The sequence below is a fragment of the Lynx canadensis genome, chromosome D4, assembly GCF_007474595.2.
Source record: "Lynx canadensis isolate LIC74 chromosome D4, mLynCan4.pri.v2, whole genome shotgun sequence".
Lineage (NCBI taxonomy): Eukaryota > Metazoa > Chordata > Mammalia > Carnivora > Felidae > Lynx > Lynx canadensis.
This window is the reverse complement of record NC_044315.2, coordinates 60,939,545-60,959,991: the sequence shown is the minus strand read 5'-3', so window position 1 is coordinate 60,959,991 and position 20,447 is coordinate 60,939,545. Positions and strand designations below refer to the sequence as shown.

At 47.5% G+C, this 20,447-nt stretch overlaps 1 protein-coding gene across 1 annotated transcript in view; it reads left to right on the top strand.

Annotated features, from left to right (window-relative positions):
• The window catches only part of ANKS6 (ankyrin repeat and sterile alpha motif domain containing 6), a 46,934-nt gene that overhangs the window by 14,098 nt on the left and 12,389 nt on the right, over positions 1-20,447 (top strand). Inside the window, 7 exon segments of the mRNA XM_030293675.1 lie at positions 375-573; positions 1,333-1,382; positions 4,321-4,530; positions 5,609-5,762; positions 6,581-6,750; positions 13,413-13,593; positions 18,296-18,363. Of these exon segments, the coding sequence (XP_030149535.1) occupies positions 375-573; positions 1,333-1,382; positions 4,321-4,530; positions 5,609-5,762; positions 6,581-6,750; positions 13,413-13,593; positions 18,296-18,363 (1,032 nt within the window).

The following is a 20,447-nucleotide window of genomic DNA, read 5'->3' as shown; positions in this document are numbered from 1 at the left end:
GGGGAAGAGCTTATGCAGTGACTGATGCTATGGTGTTTGACGTTGCCTCTTGTCCATCTGTCTGTCTCTGACTCACTGTGAAACTTTGAGCAAGTTGGCACCCCATCTGGATCTCCATTTCTCAATCTGTGCGATGCGGAGATTGACTAGATGAGGGGCAGCACATAGGGTCCACTGTCAGAGGTCAGAGCCTCGAAGGGCTGAGTCAGAAAGGCTTTAGAGAGAACCATGGCCTTATGGGAAGGGTTGCTGTGGCTGATTGGTAATACCTTCATGGGCCCAGGAGAGCAGAGGGGAAGTGTGTATAAAGTGTGTCACCGTCCTTGGCCTGGCTGTTCCCGGAGCATGACCTCTGCTCTGCGTTCCCTTGGCAGTCCTGGTGGAACCGAATGTCCAATCGGTTCCGGAAGCTCAAACTGATGCAGACCCTGCCCCGCAGGCTCTCCAGCAACCAGCCATTGCCTTTCTGTGATGAACCAGACTCAGCGCTGGACTCCACAATGAGGGCGGCCCCCCAGGACAAGACAAGCCGCTTGGGGCTTCATGATGTAGCCCCCACAGTGAAAGATAATGGTAAGAAAAAACTGCATGTGCTGTAAAATTTCCAGAACGGTCAAACCCAAATTCTCTGCCCTTTGTCCTACCTCTTGGGCTGATGTGAGAGGTGAGATGATACTGGAATGTGGCCCTGGAACAAAGTGGCTGGTCTGGGGAAGGAGAAATGGGCAGGGACACAAATGCGGTCAGCATGGTAGAACGGGGATGTTGGTGGCAAGGGTCCCTGGTTTCTGTCCCACACGCCCTGCTCAGGGCCTTGAGGCCAGAAACTGCCTCTCTCTTGCCTTTGATAGGTGATTTTCCCACCTATCAAACATGATCTCTGGCACTGGAAGCGTTTAGAAATAGAACGAGTTATCTGAGGGTAGGAAGTGAGCTTCCCAATGCTGGAGGTATTCAACAGATTGGATGACTTTACCAGGGCACTGAAGGTGATTCCCACACTGATTGAACAGTTGATCAGATCACACCCCTTCAAACAGACTCCCCACACCCAGCCTTGCTCCTTTCACAGCACTGTTTGAGACAAGCTGTTGAGCTGGGTGCATCACTGTCTGACCCAGCACGCCCGGCTTTATGGAAAAGCTGAAAACACGCTTTGAGACACCTTTTAAATGCTTTCCGTCTATTCAAGTATTGGATACCAATTATTATTAAATATTTAATCACTCAGGAGAGTTGGTTTTCCAGGATGAAGGCTACCCTGGTCACTCATCCTCATGCCATGAACTTATTGGGAGGGGTCATTTCAGGAAACTTCCATTTGTCTCTCAGGTCCCGGGAGCATGAGAGGAGACAAAGAAGATGTGTTATTGACAACCATGGTGAGTGTGGGGCTGTTCTAAAAGCATTTAAAGTCTCTACCAGTCATTAGTTGATTTACAAGGCTGGATGTGGACATGTGTCTCTCTTGGTGGTGGTCGCAGATGGGCTCGATAGCAAAATGTGTAACAGTGGGCACAGCTCTGGCGCTGAGGAATTGGAACAGATGCCAGTCTAAACTGTGGGTAAGGTGGTGCTGGTGCTTAGTGGCCAGATGTAAGCCCTGGTTGCGTTCACAGGGAGGCAGCGCTGAGGACAGGGCTTGCTGAGTAGGAATTGATGGGTGACAGCGGAGTCACCGTTTTGGTTTTGGGGAGTCAGGAGGAGAGGAGTCTCAGAGGAGGCTGTGTTTCCAGCCTGAGAGGCCTCAGTCTCCTCATCTATGAATTAGAGATGCATCAGGATTAGTAACAAAAGTCCTCAAATAACTGGCATGAATGAGACAGCAGTTTCTTTTTCTCAAGTGCAGTTTAGGACGAGTATGTTGACACATGGTGTCCTTCTACCTGTTGGTCTCCCAGGCTTGGCTTCTATTATGAGATGGCCACCAGAGCTGTGGCCATTACTGCCTCCTCCTAGCCAGCAAGAACGATGAGGGGAGGAAAAAGTGGCCAGGGGCACACCAGGTGTCTTTCAAGAAGTTTCCTGGGAACTCACACGTCACTTCTGCTTATATCATATTGGCCAGCATTTAGTCACATCACACTACGTGTGGGAGGCTGGGGGGCTGGCTGGGAAAGGAAGTCTCTGTTCCAGGTGGTTGTGTCCCGTCTAAATGCCAGGGGTGTCTACTAAGGAAGATGTAGAAGATGGATCCTGGGGGACATCTGGCAGTGTCTGACTTTAAGGGATGCTGTCCTTCATGGCTGTTTCTTTGAATAAAGTTGTCCCCAGGAAGTGTTTAGCATAGTGCCTGGCCCAGAATGAGCTCCTGGTTACCTGCTGTATGATCTTGGACATGTGACTTCACCTCTCTGGGCTTCGCGTTCCTTTTCTTTAAATGAGGGTTGGGGTTGAACTCAAGTCCATTTAGCTCTAAGACCCTAATCTGGAGGCTGGCCAGGAGAGGGCAGTATTGGAGAGGAGAAGGGAGCCGAAGCATCCTCAGAAGGGGCTGAGCGGGCTGGGTCCTGACTGGGACCTGCTTTCTCAGCCCTGCCCCGCCCTGCCCTGCTCTGCAATGGGTGTAAATTGGTGTCTCTAGACCAGATTACTAAAGTGGGAGCTTTACTACCTGATGTTTGATAATCTCATTAAATAGCAGTAATTACTTTTGTATGAAAACAGATCTATTCTTGAAATTTTGGAAGATGCAGTAAAATATAAAGAAGAAAAATAAAATCCCCCTTGATGACACACATAATCATGACTGACATTTTGGGGTAGATAAGTTTTGGGTATTTTTCTAACCATTTTTTAGCATTATGAATATATCACGTCCTACATGATAATGGCAAATTCCACTGCGCTTACTAAGTCCCAGCTGCTACTCAGAGCACTTTACATATATTCATTCATTTAGTCCCCCTGGCAGCCCTGTGAGGTGGGCACTGTTCTATTCCCCATACTATGCTGAGCCTGACTTATTAACAGTTTGTCTGACCATCTGTTCCATGTCATTAAACACTCTTAGCCACATCACATCTAATGGCTGCATGATGCAACATTCTGTCCTGGGAACGTGCCTCACACACCAGTGAAGGCTTACCTGTTGGACTTCGGGGTTTTTAGTTTTTTGTTGTTGTCACGGATCTAATGAATATCTTTATGCCTCAGTTTCTCCCACTTGCCTGTTTCCTTGGGCTAAATGTCTAGAAATAGAATCTCTGGGTCAATGGGTGCAAATGTCATTGCCTTCCGGAAAGTTTGCAACAATTTAGACTCTGTCCCCAAGGAATGAAAATGTCCATCTGTGGTGGGTTTGTGGCTGCGGGCATCCTTAGTCCTCTTCCAGTCCCAGCCCCCTTGCTGGATGAGGTTGCTGAGGTCCGGGGGGCATGGCACTGTTCACAGATTCTCAGAAAAGCTCAGGAAAGCCAGGGTGGGACCCAGGATGCCTACCCTCCTGCGTTGGCACTTCCCTGTCCCACCTCCTCATGCCCCGTGGAAGGCACCGGTACGCTGGCCTACCCCTCGGCAGATGGAGGATGGCCAGGGAGCCCTGCCGAGTGGGCGTTTGCAGCCATCCTTGCGGAGATGCACGCCTGCCCGGCTCCCGAGGCAGGTTTAGCTGTGGGATGCCCTTCCCTGCAAAGCACCATCTGGCACCAAGTCCACTGTCTTTTCTTAATTAATGTTAGTGCGGACTGTGTGAATACTTTTCCTTGACAGTCCACCAGTCATCATTGTGTGGATTCTATGCTAACTCTAAATTACATTTTCAAAATACAAAATTACAGTTAAAAATGTCAGCAGTGGGAAGTGTGGCTGGACTAGGGAGAGTGCGGTGGGGTGGGGAAGAGTGTTTGCTGGGCTCACAGAGAGCCCAGCCTGGGCTTCCTGGTCCCCTGTGCCCTGTCCCTTCCTCCAGAGACCCCCAGCTCTGTACACACGTCCTGCTCCTCTGGTCGTCAGGCCTGCCTGAGTTCTTTTCCCTGGGCCTGCAGTGCCCTCTTCCCCATCCCCCCGGTGCCACCATCACAGCACACCCAGCATCCCTTGGCCTCGCCTCGGCTCCCCATCCCCTCTGTTTCCATTCTAGCTGCTGCAATGGTCCCAAGGGAAGCTGGGGGTTGGAGCAGAGTAAATGGGGGTATTGCTTGGTTGCTGGTAGAGCAGAAGATACCACATGGTTTCTGGCCGGGTGTGGGGATGAGGGGGTAGATGATGGTGCCATTCTCTGAGAAGCAGGAGAAACCTGGAGTCTTTCTTGAAGAGCTGGGAGCCTCCCCCCCCCCCCCGGGGGGGAAGCTTGTCTAACCCACAGCCTGTCTTTTTCAGCTTCGAAATGGAGCCCCCTTCCCCAGACTCCCGAGTGACAAGCTGAAGGCAGTCATCCCCCCTTTCTTACCCCCTTCCAGTTTTGAGCTGTGGAGCTCGGACCGGTCCCGGACATGTCACGGTGGGAAGGCAGAACCCATGAAGACTGTGCTGCCCCAGAGAGCTGGCCGGGGTGCCCCCGTGGGCATGGGCGGTGGGAGCACAGACGCTGTAAGTCTCCCGCTGGATGTACTTTGACACATCACTCACAATGAAGTTGGGGTGTGTTGCAGGCAGAAGGGACCTCAGACCCGCTTATCCAGCAGGTTTCAGGCTTTTTTTTTTTTTTTTTAATGAGGGATATCCTTTTGTTTCAGTGTATCCTACAAAGGGACACTTTATTAACAGATTAAAATGTGGGGTGAAGGGAATGAAAGCGAGGGCCCCCTTCTCTGTCTTTTCTCTGGGACCCCCAGGAGCACAGCCTGAAGACCTGATCTCATCTAAGCTTCCCTATAGTAGATGGGAGACTGGGACTCAGAGAGGGGAACCAGCCTGCTGCAGAGCACCTGGCCATGTGGCATGGGCCTGGGACCAGGAGTCAAGTTCTTGGTTTCTAACCAGCTTCCACATTACATCATTGTTCAGGTCCATAACCAAGACTATGTGCACTACTGGTGTTTTCTTACACCCACAAGGAGTGTGACTTCTAGCCTTTTGCCTACAGTGGCTTCTGACTTGTGGCCCTTGCTGTGTCTCTGTAATGTCCTGAGGTTGTCCCTCTTGATGAGGGAACTTATCTCCATCTGTGTAGGCTGCCCACACCGTAGATGCAGCAAATGGCAAACCGCAGATGAGGACTTAGGACCTCGCCCTGCCACTGTGTGCCGAGTGATTAGAAGGACCCAGAACCCCCATCTCTCTCTGTAAAGATGGGGCTGACCCCCTTTGCTGCTGCCTCGTCTCAGTATCAAGTCTCCAGTGGGAGAGAGCCTGGCCCTGGAGGTGCCTCAAGTGGGCAGGGCTGGTTTGCATTTAGTCTGCACTGTGGGAAGAGTTGAGTGATCCTGAAAGTGGGGTGATTCATGGGGAACAGCGTCTCAGGGGCTCGGCCTGAGCTAATGGTCTGCTTGTCAGCAGATGAGGATGAACTCCCCTTCCCTAGGGGACTCCCCTCAGGCTGAGCACCAGTTGGCGAGGGCCACATGGGCTGGGGTGAGCCAGTGGAATCCAGATCCCTTCTCCTGTGGTCATGTACGTCCAGAGGAGGCAACAACAAACCGTAACCAGGACACCCACTCTATTGCAGACTCCTGTCAGGCCGGTTAAATTTCCATCTCTCTCCAGAAGCCCCGCCTCTCCTGCCAATTCCGGAAACTTCAACCACTCACCTCATTCCTCAGGCGGCTCCAGTGGGGTCGGGGGCTCCAGCAGGCATGGTGGGGAGCTGCATAACCGCTCAGGTGGGTACCGGGGGGGCCACTCCGGGGAGGCGGGAAGACCCCTTGGGGGTCTGTCCCCCCACCTCGCTTCGCCCCTGCGCTTGCTCGGTGGACAGTCCCAGAAACAACGGCACACACCCTGTCCCCTTCCTTGGTGTGGCTAAGGGACTTTTCAGTGAATTCACGATTTTGCCCCCAGAGTGGCACTGTTCAAACATGTGAAATGTTCACAGCAGTATGTGGCAGCTGGTTATTGCCTCACAAATGTTAGTTATTGGTGTTTTCCCTCTCGGATCCTCTCTAGCTCTCTAGAATTATTTCTTTCACAATAATTCGAGATTGCTGGTGGATTTGGGGAAACTGGGAGAGGGAACACGGCAGTCCACTCTGAGTGCTGTGGACTGAGCAAGTTATTGGCACAGCTGTGGAATGGGGTCGGTACAGCTCCAGAAGGGGGGTCAGAGGGCAAGCAGGCAGCCCCTGTGTGGCTGCTGGAAGGGGCGGTGCTGGGGCTGCCGCGGGCGGGGCGTCTGTGCCTTCCGGAGGCTGCACAAGCTGGCTCTGGCAGGGGAAAGTGAGGACAAGCTGATCGTGCCTGCACTGCCTCTTCCAATACCTCTCGTCATGGTGCCTTTGGAGTGTGATGACCTCCGCACCTGGCCATCTCTGGTTTCCACGCGCAGGCCTCTTGTGGTCAGCCCTGACCCACAGCCGCAGAGGCTCGGGGGAGTCTGGGGAATGCTTCTCCAGCTCAGCAAGGTCAGCACACGAAGTCCACTATAGTCATGTTGCTGGACCCTGGACCCCTGAGGCAGTCATGTCTATTCCTCTTTCCTCAGGTGGCAGCATAGACAGTGTCCTGTCACAGATTGCTGCCCAGAGGAAAAAGGCAGCCGGATTATCTGAGCAGAAGGCCAGCCACCGGTCAAGTCCTGTTGGGCCAGCGCCAGGGTCCGGCTCATCTGAGCTCCCAGTCTCTCCTGCAGGCAGCGGCGGTCCCAGTGGCAAGGTGCTTGTTCTGTTTCTGTCTCCTGTTACACTCACACGTTCTGTCCTGATGTGGCCCACGTGCTGGGGAGCACAGGCACTGCCACAGTAGTGGGACGGCACTAAAGAGAGGCCCCTTCCATCTGCTCGCTCCCGGGCTTTCTGAGAGGCTGGATTGTGCAGTTGCCGGGATCACACCCTGTGCCCTTGGCCCCCTACACGCATGGGTCTACCTCCCCCCTGACCTGCAGGGCACCTCCAGGTGCCTCGTTCAGCCTCGCGTTGTTCATTGCTTAGAGCAAAGAGGTGTGAAGTGTGGAAACAGGAGCAGACTACCTGGGATCGGGTCTCAGCCCCACACTTCAGCCTTTCGAGTAGGGCCCGGCACCTGGTGAGCCTGTAAGTGTCAGCTGTAAGTGCTGACGTTATCAGCAGTAGTATCTGTGGTCCTACCTTATTCATTCACTGTGCACATCTTTGGGGTGTCTGCTTTGTGCCCAGCACTGCTAGCAGTAAGGATCCAGTGGTGAACCGGTGGTTTGGTGACCCTCTCAGGGTGTCACTGTGGACTCAGTTTCACTCAGTGTGGTAAGGGCTGTCGTGGAGAAGGGAGGATGTTGTGGTGGCACAGATGGGGGCTGCTACCCAAGCTTGAGGGCATCAGGGAACCCTAAATGGGGATCTGAAGGATGAGGAGCTGATGAAAGGGGCAGGGCTGGGGCAGGGCTAGGGCAGGGTGTGACACCGTTCCACGGTCAGGGGGTAGCATTTGTGGCATTCCAGAGGGGAGGAGCTGCAGTCCTGCTGGTAGACAGGACAGAGTTGGAGTCTCACCTCACTGCCTGGCACCTTTCCTCCACTTATGCAGCCCAAGAGCAGTCACCACATTGTCAGTATCTATATGGAGTTTGCAAGGGACAGGAAACCCTCAATGCCTCTCTGTAGTGAGAAGTCTTTTAGTGTCTATAGAGTCTGACCCTTCTAGCTTTTGAGCCCCTCTACCTGGACTGATTGCTGGAATGACCTCCCCCCCCCCCGACCCCCACCAAATGTGGGTTCCTGACAGTATAAATTGGCTCCTCCTCAAGGTGCCCCTCTCCCTTGGTGCAGTGTAGCCCATTTCCTCCTCTGAGAGGACCCCATGGCCAAGCACTGTCCCATTCTTCATATTTTTTAGATGGCTTGAGCTTTTTCCGGGAGAAAAGTTAGGTCACCTGAAAGCCTCACCCCTGGGCCCTTGCCCAGATGTGCCTCCAGAGACTGCTTTTTAACGGATGTATAAGCAATAGTCTTTATTTTCTGCCCACCACTGTTGATTACAGAACTTTTTGTTTTTCAAAGTCCCTTTTGCAATCAGACATACAGAATTAGGTTCCTTTGCTTCAGAAAAAGTTTCTCTCCCTATGCATTAGCATATTTTCCATTATATTGAAAATTACTTGTGTAATAGGACCTGTGTAATTAAGTTCCTTTTAGAATTCAGCTCTAGAAAAAAAAATGTCTCTACCAATACTTTCGTACATTTTCTTTCTTCATATAGTAAGGATTATATAATTATTGTATTTCTCTTTTTGCCTTTGCTGCTAGGAAACTCAGAGCTACTAATTAAAGTAAGTCTTCTGGTGTGAGCTTTGATATCGTTTTCCTCTTCTCTGTTGTTTAAATTTTTCTGTTTCTATTTTGATGATCTTACTAGATGTGTTGGATATTATTAGCTTTCCTTAACTGGTGTTAAAAATAGGTAGGTGTCTAAGTTATAAATTATATCAACCATTGTCTCCCTTGAATGCATTTATTATATATAATCTATGTTTAGGTATATTCCAATGAAAGGAAATTGTGTCCAAAGATACACTCAGGAAACAAACCGAGGAAACAATCCAGGTCAATGACACCTGATATTCTTAACAATATGCTGTAACCTTGGGGCGCTGTCTAAAAATTCAGGTCTCTGGGTGCCACCCAGGATAACTGTATGAGACTCTTCAAGATGGGATCTGAGAACTCTGATTTTCCCCCGAGAGAGTATTGTAATCAGCCCAGCCCAGGGCTCTTAGAAACCACTGCCCTAAATCAAAGGGCACAAGGGGTGGGCTTTCTGTCAAAGGCTCCAGCAGCAAAATGGAGACATGAAGTGTTTTTCAAAGACTCCCTTAGGAAGAATTAGAAATTAGCATTCAAAATAGGAGCCTACTGAATCTGGTTTTCATACTTTGCTTAAAATAAGCACCACCGTAATGGTAGCATATTCACAAGGCATGGCTTCTAGCATGTTCACGAATCAGCCTGAAGCGAACCTGAGGAGGCACAGAATCAGGGGAGTCAGAATGTGTGTCGGTGCTTCCCAGACCTGTGGAAGCTCAAAGTCCCACTGAATACATCAGCTCTCTCTTCTCACCCTAAAGCTTAGTGGTTTAAAACAGAAAAGCGTTTCTTTAGCTCCTGAACCTGTGGGTTGGCGGTTTAGTCTGAACTTAGCTCGGTAGTCCTTGTGGTCTGGAGGGATCACTTACACATTTGGCTGTTGGCTGGAGTGACCAGGATGACTGGGCCATGCATGTCCACAACAAGCTTAGATGTGTCCTCATAGCAAGAACCAAAGGCATGAGTTGAAAACCAGTCAGGTTGTTGAAGCAAATCAGCACACCCACTGCAGAAGAACACACAAACACACATTGCAAAGGGTATGGATTCAGGGAGGGGTGGAGATGACACCATTAACAAGATCCGCTATGCGGGGAACATAGGGAACAGTTCAGATATTTTATTAGAGCATCCCAGATAATCATATTTATCTGCCCCTCCCTAATAATGCTCCTACAAGGTCCAGAGTATCATGTTTGTTTGCTTCGGCTGGGATAGATCTGTTTAGTATGGATATACTAATTATTTCCTGCCTAATCAGAAGCTTTGTTATTGAATGTCTTTGTTTATAAAAAAGCAGAAGGAAGAATTTATCAACAATATAGGCAGCTAATTGACAGTCTTTCAAAATCGAAGAGAGACATCTTGTTCCACTCTGGGATGTAGTTAGGAAGAGCATGAAGGCTTAGCAGAAGGAGAGGTGTACCCACTTCCAGGCATTAAAACTATTTATCTTAGTCTCTGCTATCCTAGTCAAAATGTCCAATTTTACCAAAAATTATAAGACCTACAAAAAGACACAAAACAACTGCACACCCAAGAAACAAAGCTGTCCTCAGAATTTGATTTAGATACGACACAGGTGTTGGAATTACATGACCATGAATTTGAAAGAACTACAATTAATTGTTAGAGGCTCTAATGGAAAATTTGAATGTGCAAGATCATATAAGTAACTATTTCAGCAATAGATAGAAACCCTAAGAAAGAAGGAAAATTCTAGAAATACAAAACTTGTAACAGAGATAAGGAATGTCTTTGATGGGCTCCTCAGTACCCTTGACACAGCCAAGGAAAGAATCCGTGAAGTTGAAGACTGGGTAATAGGAATCACCCAAACTGAAACACAAAGGAAAAAAGAAGTTAAAACAAAAATAGGAACAACAAAAACAGTAGAATTATATCCAATGTTCTTACATACAGGTAATAAGAAGCTCTGAAGAGCAAGAGAACGGTAGGACAGAAGGAATATCTTAATGCCTGAAAATTTCCCCAAATTGATGATAGATTTCAAAGCACAGATCTAGGAAGTTCAGGAAATTCTCACTATAGAATAAATCCGGAACTCTCACTATAGAATAAATATAAAAAGAATACACCTAGCCATATCCTATTTAAACTACCAAATAACTCTCAAAACTCATTAAAAAGCAAATTTAAAAAATAGGCAAAATATCTGATACTTCCTCAAAAATATACAAATGGTAAAGAAACATGAAAAAATGTTGAACATTAACTACTGGGGAAAATGCAAATTAAAACCACAGTGAGATAGCACTAAATACCTGTTAGACTGGCTAAAACTTAAAAACTTTAAAGAAACAAGTGCTGATGAGCATATGGAGCTTCTAGAACTTCAGTGCTCAGGGCAACGTGATAACAGTACCGCCATCTTGAAAAGGTTGGGCAGCATTTGATAAAACTATATACTTACCCTATGAACTGGCTATCTCCCTCCTAGGTCTTTACCCAAGTGTATTTTTAAAAAGTATTCATGCCACAATCTGTCTGTGAATGTTTATGGCAGTTTAATCCATAATCACGCCAAACTGGAACCATTGCATCAACAGGTGAACGGGTAAACTAACTGTGGTACATCCACGCAGTGGGACACTGCTCAGCAGTGGAAAGGAGCACACTGTCAATACATGCAGTAACTTGAAGCAGTTTGCTGCACCAGACCCAAAAGTCTACATGTTGTGTCATTCCATCTATGTGACATTTTAGAAAAGACAAAAACATAGGGATGGAAAACAGATCAGTTATTTTCATGGGTTGGGATGAGGGAGAGATCGAATACAAAAGGACAGGACGAGGGAATTGGCTAATGGAGCTCTTCTCTATGGTCCCCCCACCTCTGTATTTGTCAAAACCCGTTGAATCGTACACAACAGTTATTTCTGCTGTATGCAAATTAAAAGAACAAACAAACAAATAGTATTGGCCAGGAACCAAAGAGGGAATGCAGACTATAACGACATATCTAACTATATTACAAATGACTGACGTAACCACACGTTGGGAGATGGGGGGAGAAAACTAGGTCAAGGGGATATGGTGAGGCCTAAGTAAAAGACATCACCATACCCAAGCACTGTATCCTCGTTGATCGTTTGTTGTTGTTGTTCTTATACGGATGTGGGTTTAATTCCGAAACCACTTTATTTATACATTTTGTATACATGTACACTTTACATATATACTAGGGTTGAGCAAATAAGTAATTATAATGAGCCCAGTTTTTAACTGTCAGAGATTGAACCAAAGGGGAAATATCAGAACAAACCCCATGGATATTGGATTGTTGTCAGAGGAATCGGTACGAATGCGTGGTTGTAAATGTGTGTGTGTGCGTGTGTGTACACACAGATTTATATGGAAGTAAGTCGGGCTATGTGGATGCATGGCTTAGTATACTTTCCTGTCTGTCCACTGAGAGAACGTAGAATCAGTGATATCCCAGTAGCCACGAACAGCCTAGTACCCAGATTTTGGTTCCTAAATACCATGCTCCAATAAAAGGGACCAGAGCCTTGGAGAAGTGGTTTATTCCAGTACTGGGTCCATGGAGATGCAAGATGAGCCTGAAGCATTTTGTGGTGTCAGAAAGTAAGGAGATGCTCTTAAAAAGAAACAACAACAACAAAAAGATGGACATGGGGAAAGAACATAGGAGCCAACCTGAAAGATCTCAGTGCCCCAAACTGGAATAGTTTGAACAACTGTAAAATAAATCGCAGTAGTGATTAGATTATAAAAGAAACATCCAGGAGCCCGTACTGCTAGGAATAAATAACTGAATAAATGGGGGAAGTAGTATCTCTTCCGTCCAGAATTCCAGAAAATAAATGTGAAAGGAATAGGGGAAATAGATCTCCTATCACTAGAACATCACAATAGTAATTGCTATAGACAAGATCGACCAAAGAATGCCAAAATTAGTGGGAGCAACAAGATAATTAGCTCAAAATATCTCCTCCCCACCCCAAATATTTGTTAATTATAAAGAGAAATGGTATCACTTCACAATGCAGAAACCCGACACACACCACCTCAACTAAGTGATCAAGGTTAACGTTATCAATAATAAGAAATGGATGCTGTGTGACCCCGGGCATGATGTGGTAGGAATGGCTCATTACCTCTGGGGTCATTAATCCAAAAATCCATAAACAGATCTAATTATGAGAAAATATAAGACAAACCCAAACTGAGGGATGCTTTGCAAACACCTCAATTCTTCCACAGTGTCAAGGTCATGAAAGAAGGAAAGACTGAGTTGTCACAGAGGAGGTCAAAGAGACATGGCAAGTCTATGCAGTGTGGAATCCTGGACCGGAACAAGGACATTAAGTGGAATAACCAGTGAAACCTGAGTAAAGTCCATAGCTTACCTAATAGTACTGTGCCACTGTTAACTTCTTAATTTTGATGATTGTGCTACGGTTATGTAAGATATTAACGTCAGGGGAAGCTGGCTGACGGATACACAGGAATGCTCTGTTCTATCTTTGCAGCTCTTCTATAAGTCTAAAAGTATTTAAAAATAAAAAGGCGCTTTTTTTTTTTTTTAACTAAATGACACACACACAAAGGGGAAAAATGATGTGTTCTTTGGTGAGAAGTTGGAAATGACTGGTTTAGATGAAGGAACGTCAGGAGCAGAAAGAGACCTCGTGCATTTATAAGCCACACTTCCATTTAGAGCTGCATTAACTGAGAGGTAAGGGGGACTTGGCCAAGGACACAGTGCTGGTAGCTCTACGGGCAGGATTAGTACCTGACTTCCTGGCTCCTCAAGTGCCACTTTTTCCATCCTACCCCCTGCCTCTGTGCTCCAGGGCAGGATTTTCCTGTCCCTGTTCCAATAATACTGTTTCTGCTTTGCATGTTTTGTTTTTTTTTTTTAAGTAGATTTCATAGTCCTGCTTAGATATCTCGCTGAGTCAGCTATCACCCGTGTTCCCTGTCGGGTGTCTGTTTTAATCACTTCTACCCTCCAGGTGATGGCTTACGTACTTGTCTTACTCTTTTCAGCAGAAACTGGAGACGAGCAAACGGCCTTTGTCTGGAACTTCCACTACCTCCAAAAGCACCTCCCCCACACTCACGCCCTCCCCTTCGCCCAAAGGGCACGCGGCCGAGTCCTCTGTGTCCTCCTCGCCCCATCGGCAGTCCAAGAGCAGTGGGGGCTCCAGCAGCGGCACCATCACAGATGAAGGTGAGCCCCCCAAGGTCCCAAAACGCCAGCCTTTCCTCTTTGCCTCTGTGACCTGGCAGGTGCTGTCATTGCTATAGCCACCCTAGGTCCTAGGTCATTTTTAAAATTTCAAACAAAAACACCTGTCTCCATTCTTCCCCGATTCTACCTTGTATTTTTGTCTTCACTTTGCTAATCGTCCGGTAAGCTCCCTCAAAATGTTTTTGAACTTAGTAGAGTTTCGTTTACGTACACAGGCATACACTTGTAGAAATGCTTCTCCAACACCAGTGATGTACCTTTCCCTGAGCCTTGTACAGATCAGAATTCTGTCATTTGCAAGTAATGCAATCTCCACTGACACTGGTTTGAGCAAAAGCAAAAAACATAATTTGTTGGCTCATATAGTGAAAGTGTCCAGGGTGTGCTTCAGGCGTGTGTGGATCCAGGTACTTTGGGAGTGTTTCTCTCCATATCTCAGGTAGGCTGTCTCTAGGCGGTGGCAAAGTTGTCCCCCATGAACTTCAGGCTTGCTTACTTCTCCTGCTAACTTAGCAACGCCAGCAGAAAGAGTGCTTCTTTCTTAGTAGGTCCAGCAAAATCCTGGGGTAAACGTCATTGGCCTGCCTCGTCTCTATTTATAATGACGGGACATTTGTGTATCCTTGACTGTGCGTCTGTGGCAGTGGAACGTGCTGATTGACTGGGCGCAGGTCACATGTCTGCCTTTGTAGCTGGGCTCAGGGTCTGCCCTGCTGACACTTTGTAGTTTGGGAGCAGGAGAGAGGGGACTCCTCAAAGGGAAATCAAAGTGCTGTTTCCAGAAGGAGGAGGGGAGGGATGGTGGGCAAGCAGAAACAGTAGCTGTCTTCTGTAACCAGGAGAACTTTAGAACCTGTGTGGGTGAAGTGCAGGTCCCTCCCGTGGGGAAGATGCAGAAAGGAAGATGGAGTGGAGGAGTGCTGGGAGGCCCCAGATAAAGATAGGAAGATATAAAAGACAAAAGGAGATGAAGAATCCTGTCCCTTGAACTGCCCTCTGGTGGTCCTGGCAGTGAGGCGGGGGGGAGAGGGGGAACGGAGTTATGGGGAGAGATGGGACCCAGGCAGGTGCAAGCCAAGTAGTAGTGTTCAGAGAGGAGAGAAATGTCAGGTGTGCCAGGGCCTCCCAGACACAGCTGCAGGTGTCTCCCCGCAGCTGCCTGGAGGAAGGTGCCCAGCAGGTGATAAGTGCCCAGCAGGTGATAGGTTGAAATCAGCCGCACAGGCTGTGGTCTGGACTGAGTTGGTAAATGCATGCTGCCATTGGCATCCTCTTTATTTGGGGGCTGCTTTTATTGTTTTGTGATATCTAGTGCAACCATGTATAAAAGCTTCAGAGATTCACTAGCAACCCTGTTCCTCCCTAACCGTGTTTTCTACGTGCAGTCATGAATTCTCCCACCTTGGAGGCTTCCAGGAATCCAACTCTTAGAAGTTCAGTTAGGTATTTGTAACCCCCACTTTTTCCAAAAAAGAGTTGAGACCGTGGCGGTCTGTGTGCACTGTCCATGCCCACTCTTTTCCCTCTCTCTCATTATTTAAAAAGGTTTGCAAGCCCTGGTTGGGATAAAAACAGAAGAGGACCTGACCGCAATTTCTTTTTAATTTCTCTGGTGTAGAAAGCCTAGTTTTCCCCTCCAGAGTTTCTGGGTCTGGAGGCAGCAAGACCTTTGTCCTGTGGGCATGAGACTATCAAAGGACAGACCTGCAGTCCATCCCCAGACAGCTACTTTTTATGACATTCTTCTGGGGAAACACTTGGCCCCAGTTGAGGACCACATGCAAGCCTTTGCCCTGCCCTGTCTTTCCTCCTGCGGCCCCTCCGGCCCCCTCTATGGAGAGTGGTGAAGCCTGTGTCCCGGGTGCCTTAATCTGTGCTGGGTTAGCTCACAGTCACGCTGGGGATTCAGCTGCATTCAGCACAATACATTTAAGTAAATAAATGGGGTCAAATCTGTGTTATCAGCCAGGCATGGAGTGCCATGGCACAGGCTTCACTGAAGAGCAGGCACTCAGGCCGGGCCGGTGGGCCAGAGTCCATCGTTGAATCTACAGGAGATGTATAAACTAGTGATGAAACACAGCCATTATGAGTCAAATTACAACAACAACAACAGCAACAAATACATAAAGAAGCCAAAGAAAAGAAAGAAAAAGTCAAATTATATGAACTTATATAATTAAATTATGTTAAATATAAAGGTATGGGGTACTTAAAACAAAATGTTATTAATTTATTAGTACATTTTGCTAATACTTGTGCTGTTTATGCCGTAGGAATACTATGTCATGATGTGCTACTACACACGTCCCTTCTCCATTCCACTTTCAGGAACATTAGTTGTGTTGTTAGCCTAAAATCAGCCAGGAGCAGGGTATTGACTCCGTGACAGCAAATGCCACCAATCAGGGGTCGGTTTACTATCTCATAGACCATCTAGATGTAATCTGGACAGTGATGGAGAAAATGCCCATATTGCAGACGAAGGTTAAAAGTGTGTCTGTCATATTGTGACTAGCACAAAAAAATTGCAACAGTGTTCTTCCAGGATTTTAAAACCATTATCTCATTCAGCACAGTTGCTCACATGAAATTCCAATATGCGTCTCCATTGTTTCATTTCCTCTTACGTGTTCCCATCCGCGGAACTCCCCAGTGGCATCCCTGTTGGAACTATACTCATTGGCTGTGGACTCAAGAGGAAGGGAAAAATCAGTGAAAGCGTTCAGTGAGGTGCCTCAAATGCAACGCAAGCATTGGCTGCATGGGATCTGTAAGAAACAGTATTGTGTAGTTTATTATTATACATAAATTGTGTGCTATACGTCCTTTATATCAGTAAAATCTACAGTAAGCTTACGTACCTACCTCCCTACGTACGTTTTCCTTCAGAGAGCTGGTTGCTAACCATTTCCCGGCCCTCCACTACGGAGGAAGATTGTGTGTGGCGGGAACAGCCCGAGCAAAGGTTTGGTGCCACGGAGCAACAGTGGGTTCAGTGTGGCCTGGGACTCGATTCATCTCGTACAGCCTAGCGCAGTAGTACTCTTCCGTGAAGCCTTTTCCGGTCCTTCAAGTGGGTCAGCTGTCCTCTCTGTCCCCAGATCCCCTTGTCGATGCCCCTCATCACAGCGCTTGTCACCAAGGAGAGAGATGGCGGTGTGTAGCTTCAGGCCTGGTAGCTGGACCACTGGTGTGAATTCCTGCTCTGCCGTGGACTGGCGGCATGATCTCAAGATATGGCAGCCACGCTTTTCTGCCTTGCTTCTTCATCTGTAAATGGAGACACTGATAGGATCGTTATGGTCATTGTAAAGAGCAAATGGGTTACCTATGTACAAGGTGACGGTGCAACAGCTGTCACCCTCATCATTTTATCTTCCCAGCCACGCTGAGCTCCTTTACAGCTTGGACCTTTCCATCCTTGTACTCCCAGCATGTAGTAGGCATGTTGGTATCCACTCTTGAATGAACGAATTAAAAAAGGAACTCAGGGGCGCCTGGGTGGCTCAGTCGGTTGAACGTCCGACTTCGGCTCAGGTCATGATCTCGTGGTTTGTGGGTTCGAGCCCCGCATTGGGCTCTGCGCTGACAGCTCGGAGCCTGGAGCCTGCTTCGGATTCTGTGTCTCCCTCTCTCTCTGCCCCCTCCCCCACTTGTGCTCTGTCTCTCTGTCTATCAAAAACAAATGTTACAAAAAAAAAAGGAACTCAGACCTCCTAATCTCCAGTCCCTCTCTGTGAATTGCACCCACTGCCCCAAGACCTTTGTATTTGCTGTTCCTTCTGCCTGGTGATCTTTCCCTTGGTATTACACAGTTCACTCCATTTACTGCTCAAATGTTAACTTATATAAAGGAGACCTTCCCTTACCACTCTCTATAATAAATAATGTTCTCCCATTCCCTGTCATCTTCCCCTGCCCCCTTCCATCCTTCCTCAGTGCCTTTGGCCTGGCAGCCTGCTTATCTGTTTTGGTCTTTATTGAGTCCCTAATGTCTGGACTGGTAAATCTCTGTTGAATGTGTGAATGAATATTTTTTCAAACTACCCCCCACCCCCACCCAGATGCTAGTCTTCTTTCTTCACCCTCCCTGCTCTGAAATTATGATATCCCAAATCTTTTGTTTTCTCCTGCTCTGTGCCCCTCCGGCTCTGCTGTTCCACTCAGATGTGTCTGTCCTTCCTTCAGGAAGCCCACAGCCTCCTCACACTGAGCCAAACTCCAGTTCTGGTCTGAAGCCACCTGCTTGTTCTCTTAAGTTTGTTCTCCGCCTCGCTGACAACTTGCTGGCATTAGCATTTGCTGCAGGTGCAGCTACCAGCAGTCAAGAAATCATAATTAAAAACCATTCTTGGACAGAAAGTGGAGTTTTAGTCCTAGCAGCTAGAACTCCGAGAACTTGGGGGTTGCAACCATTGGAGGGTCAGCCTGGCCACACACACCCCCATGTTTGGAGTCTGGGGAGACGCCAAGGGCCTGCCCTGAGGGGAAGTATGGCTCGGACCCACCCCCTGCCGCATTCACACGAGTGCAGCTTAGATCTGCTTTCTGTGTTAGAGTTTCTTGTGACATTTCATTTGAAATAGGATTGCCACTGTTTTATGAAAGTTTGAAGACCACTGTTCTGACGCCTTTTGCCAAATTCTAAAATATCTTTTCACATCTTTCCCTCTTGAAGATGAACTGACTGGAATCCTTAAGAAATTATCACTTGAGAAGTATCAGCCCATTTTTGAGGAGCAAGAGGTAAGGATGTTATTTTTGAATGTCCATCTAAATCTTACCATAAAAGAAAATGGTCTCACACATGTGGGTGTTCATCCTGCAAGCCTAATTGATCTCTCTCCCTGAGACGGCAGGCGGGATTTGTGTTCAGCACACTTAGTGCAGTTCACCGCAGTGAGATCCCGGGACCTTATGGCTTGTTCTGTTGGAACAGAATTTTGTGGTCTCGAGCACCGCTCTCGCTAGTGAAGTTCGTGTCTGTCCTGCACGCGCTTCTGTCGAAGGTGATTGACCGGCTTTCAGGTTTAAAGAGGGTCATAAGCAAATCCTAATGAATCTATGCTAAGTGTCTGCACGTAGGCTCTGTGTTAATCTGAGTGCTTAAAAGCACTCACAATCACATTTTTTTTACAAAAAAAAATACTGTTCTGCAGTTTGGCCGTTTCTCAAAATGTTAAACATAGAATTACCATGTGACCCAGCAATCCCACTCCTGGGTATATGCCCAAGAGAACTGAAAACATATGTCCACACAAAGACTCGCACACGAATGCTCACAGCCACGGTATTCCTCATAGCCACCAAGTGGCAAACAACTCAGATGTCCATCAGCTGGTGAATGGCCAGATTTGTTAGTGCTATACAATGGAATATAATTCGGCCATAAAAAGGAAGGAGGCACTGACACGCTACAAAATGAAGGAACCTCGAACACATGATGCCGAGGAGAAGCCAGTCACAAAAGGCCACATATGGTATGATTCCATTTATAAGAAGTGTCCAGAATAGGCAACTCTGTAGAGACAGAGAGTAATTAGTGGTTGCCAGGGAGTGGGGGGAGCACAGAACGGGGTGGGGGGAGTGACTGCTTATCTGGGGGTGGGTTTCTCTTTGCAGGTGATGAAAATGTTCTAAAATTGAGTGTGGGGATGGTTGCACAGCTCTGAATATATTAAAAATCATTGGATCATACACTTCATTTTCTTAATTAAAAAATTTTGTGATTTGCACATAGTTGACACCCAATGTTACATTAGTTCTAGGTGTACAACGTAGTGTTTGACAAGTTTATATTTTATGCTGTGTTCACCACCAGGGTAGCTACCATCTGTCCCATCACGTCGCTAGTACAGTAGCATTGACTATATTCCCTGTGGGTTGTATACTTTAAATGGGTGGATTGTACAATAAGTGAATTATATCCCAATAAGTTGTTTAAAAAAAAAAAACAACTTATGTTTTGGCCAAATAAAACTCCTCTGCAGGCCCACTAGCCACCAGGGTATCACCATTGGTTTAGAATATTCTGCCTGGTTGAGTACATGACAGCTGTCATAATTACAGTAGCAATCACAACAACCACTCAGTGTCCCTGACAGGCTTGTGATGCTATTGAGGAGTTTGTACTTGGTTTTAAGAAGCAGACAGAGTGCAGTGGCTTCCTTCCTCCATGTGCTTTTCTGCCATATCCAGTGTGTCCTCCCTGCAACTTTGGCATTTTAAACTTCAGTAGTGACTTTTTCTCATCGCCAAGAAGTCTTTCCTGTGTGCTGATGGCTGCCTGCTTTTGTTTCATCCGTTCCATACCCTCCTGGAGTATACAGAGAACACGTCTCCGGGGCCATGTCTGTTTCACAAGGCAACGGTAGTTCTGAGTTCTTGGCTTCCTCCCAGTTTTGGAGCTGGCATGTCTGGGGCATACCTGTCACTCACCATCCTCCGGTTCTTGCAGTTGTCCCTTGTAGGGAACTGAGGTATGTTCCAGATGGAATGGGAGGCTTTCAGAGTTTTAAAGGGAAGGCGGAAAGCGGACCATGCAGATTTGCTGTGGTCTTAACCCACCCACCTGAAAGTCTCCACGGTCTCTGGGGTTGGGAATGTGCAGAGTCCTGAGACTGCACTGTTGGAAGGGGTGCTGGGAGCCAGTGGCCAGAGGGTTTCTGTGTGTGTGAGGTACTGTGAGGCTAGCCGAGCCAGTGCCCTTGTTAGGAGCCAGCTCAGCAGTCCCCCCGCCCCTGTGCTTAGCCCCTCTCTGGACAACATACGAGCTAGGTAGCACTGTGTGAGATTTGCTGTCTATCCACCCGGAGACCCCATGCTCCCTC